At 33.1% G+C, this 4,287-nt stretch overlaps 1 protein-coding gene across 1 annotated transcript in view; it reads right to left on the bottom strand.

Annotated features, from left to right (window-relative positions):
- Positions 682-4,287, bottom strand: part of LOC109229925 ((-)-germacrene D synthase-like) — a 19,844-nt gene continuing 16,238 nt past the window's right edge. The window contains exons 3-7 of the mRNA XM_019395468.1: positions 2,462-2,834; positions 2,144-2,362; positions 1,838-1,979; positions 1,364-1,612; positions 682-1,087 (exon numbers count right to left, since the gene is read on the bottom strand). Coding sequence (XP_019251013.1) covers positions 794-1,087; positions 1,364-1,612; positions 1,838-1,979; positions 2,144-2,362; positions 2,462-2,834 — 1,277 coding nt within the window. The 3' untranslated portion in view covers positions 682-793. The remainder of the gene's footprint in view (positions 1,088-1,363; positions 1,613-1,837; positions 1,980-2,143; positions 2,363-2,461; positions 2,835-4,287) is intronic.

Here is a 4,287-nt window from a genome sequence, read left to right as displayed (position 1 = left end):
TTCCTTTGTTTTATCATTCCTATTTGTATATTTCAGACTTGTAGTGGTAGTCATATTCTAGTAGTTGCTCGTGACTTGTGACACCCCGATTAGGGCTGTGTTGGGTTGTAATTTCTTTAATTAATATCCTTAAATCATATTTGAACTGTTTAACTGCTTAGAAGTGGTGTTCCGAAATGGTCTGGCTGGCCTTGTCTTCACGAGAGGCGCCATCACGATCGGAGCGGGGTTTGGGTCGTGACAGGGTATGGCCGAATTGGGCTCAAATTTTGGGCCAATTTTGGCACACTTTTAATTAAAATACACTAGTCCAAACCCTTTTTTCCTCTAATGAAATTAATAGTCTTCTTTAGTCCTAAAAAAATGTAAAAGTAGAAATAAAATCTTTTTCAGTATATATAATTTAAAGATGCAAACTAAAATACACAAATAAAAGGTGATAAATATTTTTGGTATTTTTAATAAAGAAAAAATGCAATTAAAAATGCACAAATAACTAAAACTCATCCAAATATTAGTATTTGTAGGAGAATTAGAAGTAAGAAAAAATTAGGTATTCACAGTACACGTAACGATGAATTTAACGATACAATACAATAGAATTTAAATAACAATCAAAACAAATTAACATTGTATTTAAAGTAACAACACAATATAATACCATAGGTAACAACCATCCAAACAACCATAACTTACTCAAATCATGTATATAGTCGGAGCATCTAATTAACAATATAGAGACAACTCTAGTTTGGACGCAGCCCAAGAAACATCAAGCTATAAAGTAAAGTTCTCATATTGCGATAGGATCAATTAGCACCATAGAGACGACGTCTTTCAAGTTATATTTGGAAAATGTATAAGCATCTTCATCTTTATAAAAGAACTCCGCCACCCTCGTAAGGTTGAGCACTGGCATGAGCAAAATCCTTGGCACGGCGGTAGGTTTTAGGCATTCTCGATTCAAATCCTTCCAACGATTCTCTATTATTTTCTTAATTTCCACGTATGCTTCTTCCTTTGTGACACCATATTCGTTCATGTAACATTCGATACCTGAAGCTACATCTCCTCTTTCCAATTCTATCTGCATCCATAATATAATTTGGAAAAAAGTTAAGTATAAGAGGAAACATTACTCCGGATTAAATTCTACATCCTAATCCTTGAGCTATTATTGACGCGTACACTAATTTTCTTGAACTCTTACTTCTAGTACACTAATATGTCACTTAAGAAGATAACTTCAGCTACATGTTAAACTATACTAATATATAAAAATTATTTATACTATATATACATATATATACAAGTATGATCCTATTTACATATATTCAAGGATTACACCAATAAATATCGATACCTCATGTGTTACAAGATCATTGAGTAATCTTGCAATTATACACGAAGCGACAAGAATTATAGGTTCAGTTGATATCCAATCAAATGCCTCCTTGATTGCTACCTCTCCCATGCCTAACCAAGAAGTAGTGGCAAGTAATAGGTAAGTGCTCGAGGGAATCCCATTCTTCACATACTCCTCCATTGTTGGGACATTCATCCCATGATACCATTTGGCCTCTTGAAAGTAAGCCTTCAACAGCTTTTTCATCTGAAAGTTTATGGAATTTGGTTCAATGCGTTCAACTGAATATAGACGTAATTTAATGCAGAACGCAAATATATATGTGAAAGGTTTACTAAAAATTTAACAAATATTAAATTTTAAATTCATAATTTCAAAGTCCATTGAATTAAATGCTAGGAACTTAAGAGTTCGAAACCATCAAATTTTCATTTTTACATCCATCTCCGAAGTTGTTCATTATTTTATTACCTCAGTTATGGAATATTTGACTCGAAATGACTTATTATCATGATTTGCCAATTCTATCTCCACTTCGTTGTAAACATCTAGAAGAGCACGATAAGAGAGCTTCATATATGGCGGTAACTCTTCTGAAGCATCAATGTTCCACCTACATATATATGTCAAATATCACATTATATCCAATCAAATTATATTTTACAATGCAAAAAAGAATTGATAAGTTCTTATTTTCTCTACCTAATATTTTTCCCAAATGTAAAAATTATAAAGAAGTTGTAAGCTATTGATGTGAGAAAATTAAAGAGTAATTACCTTTCAATTGCCTTTGTGAGGAGAGTAAGTTCATCTAGTGTTCCATATGTATCGTAAGTGTCATCCATAATAGAACAGAAGCATAACACTTTGGTTAGTATTTTTCTGGCAACACTATATTGAGGCTCAAAGTATACACCTAAATTCCAGAAGTATAACTCAACCACTCTGTCTCTTGCAAAAGGTAGTGCCTGCGCGATTTCCGATTCTTTCCACCACCTAAAATGTAAAGTATATTATAAAAATTGCTTACACTGTCAGTGAATAGAAGTTAAATTTTGTAAAGTTAGGTTAGTGAATGTCTAGCTTGCCATTTACCTTGTGATATCACATAGCTCCTTTTTATGCAACCTTTGTAAGATGTTGAAGTCCAATTTAGCAAAATGTAGTAACACTTCATTGTGTGATTCATCTTCTTGGTAAAATGAAATGTATTTCCTCGTTCCTACCCTTACTATAGTATTATTGATTGGATACTTTAGTGCATCGTTCACATTCATCGCGCGAGAACTGCTCAATGTAGGCAACAATAGCTTTAAATGAGTGGTGGTGAAATTAACTGCTTCGTCTAGTATTTTTTCATTGTGTACTCTGAATTGTGCTGCCTCATACAAGCTCAACAATCCTTGCACGTCGCTAACCAATGCTTTCTTGTAATTTACTTGGTCGTCAGTGAACTTCCTAAAAACTTCTGCTCCGAAATATTTTTATATTGTCAATATATAAAAGTTAATTAAAATCTTATTCGAAAAAGGACTAGGCTCCGGATGAGCAAACAAGCTTGAGTAATTATTGCATAAATATAAAACTTATTTGCACTATCATTGTAGCTAAACTTATTATAGTTGATTATTTATCGTTAATTTTAAATTAGCAATAAATACTCATTATAGAAAATTACTAGCTATAATTACCTAAGTGATCAAATTTTGTTAATATATTCTTGCACCGACAACTTAAACTCATTGCATAATGTCGAGTATATAGGAGGAAGTTACCAGGTGAAACATAATAACCATGTTGCCTAAGTAATCGAAAGCTTAGAGCAACAGCATGAAGGTCACTAACGTTCAGTAATAACCATCTCTGTAAAAATATGTATATTTATTGGTTGGTGTAAACACCTGATACGAGTATGTTTCTATCGTCAGGATGGATCCCCAAATAGATCCATTGAGTTACTACGTACTAAAAGTGGATTATTCACATTTCTTAAAGTATGTGGATGTTAGACCATATGCCAGTTGTAACTTTTTAATGTATGAGCAAAATATAGCAATATGATACTATATATACTCGTATGCAAAACTGTACTATTATATGAATTGACCTTGATAAAGGATAATAGGAACATACCTTTTAATTACCAGTTCTTGGCTCTTAGCCAAATGCAAAGTAGTGTGGCTTAGGCTTTGTAACTTGGCTTAAAAACTAAGAAAGTGAATGACGAAAGTTGTATTCAGGTTTACCCAGACAGTGAACATGATTCCCTTACTATTTATAAAGCTTTGGAATACCAATAAATATCATATACAAAGTATATTTATAGCAATTATTAACAGTCAATAAGAAGCAGACGACGTCGATCGATAAGGAGAGGTCAATTAATGGCAACCAATTTGATAATGGAGATTTTTTCAAAAAAAGAGATTTTTACCTATTATACTATATATGTTATAAACTTATTTACTCACACTCAATGTTTTAAAAGGCAGGGGCGTGAGGCGAGACGTTTTACCTCTGACGAGGCGAGGCGTAAGCCCTAAGACATGGGGCGTAAGTCTAACGGATCTTTAAATTTTAAGACATGCGGCGTACATATAAATATACAAATTATCAATTGTATATAAATTAATGATAATTTAGGATCCCTTAATATTACACATTTAATAGGGAACAATCAATACATAACATCAGTTATTCCCTGTCTGGTGCGGAAGAGGGTTTACCCGACTCTTCATCTATGAAAAATTACACTGTATACATAAGGCAAAATCCAATTTAATTTGTACCACAACATATTATATTTTGAATTCCCTTCACAACACCCAAAAGTATAGATTAGTGGTGAGGGGGTTCAAAATCTTTATAAAGTTGCTCATCTATCCCCTCTCCCACGCTGCCCATCTAGCCCCCAACCCCCC

This window comes from Nicotiana attenuata, chromosome 7 (assembly GCF_001879085.1).
Source record: "Nicotiana attenuata strain UT chromosome 7, NIATTr2, whole genome shotgun sequence".
Lineage (NCBI taxonomy): Eukaryota > Viridiplantae > Streptophyta > Magnoliopsida > Solanales > Solanaceae > Nicotiana > Nicotiana attenuata.
This window is presented reverse-complemented; position numbering and strand designations above follow the sequence as displayed.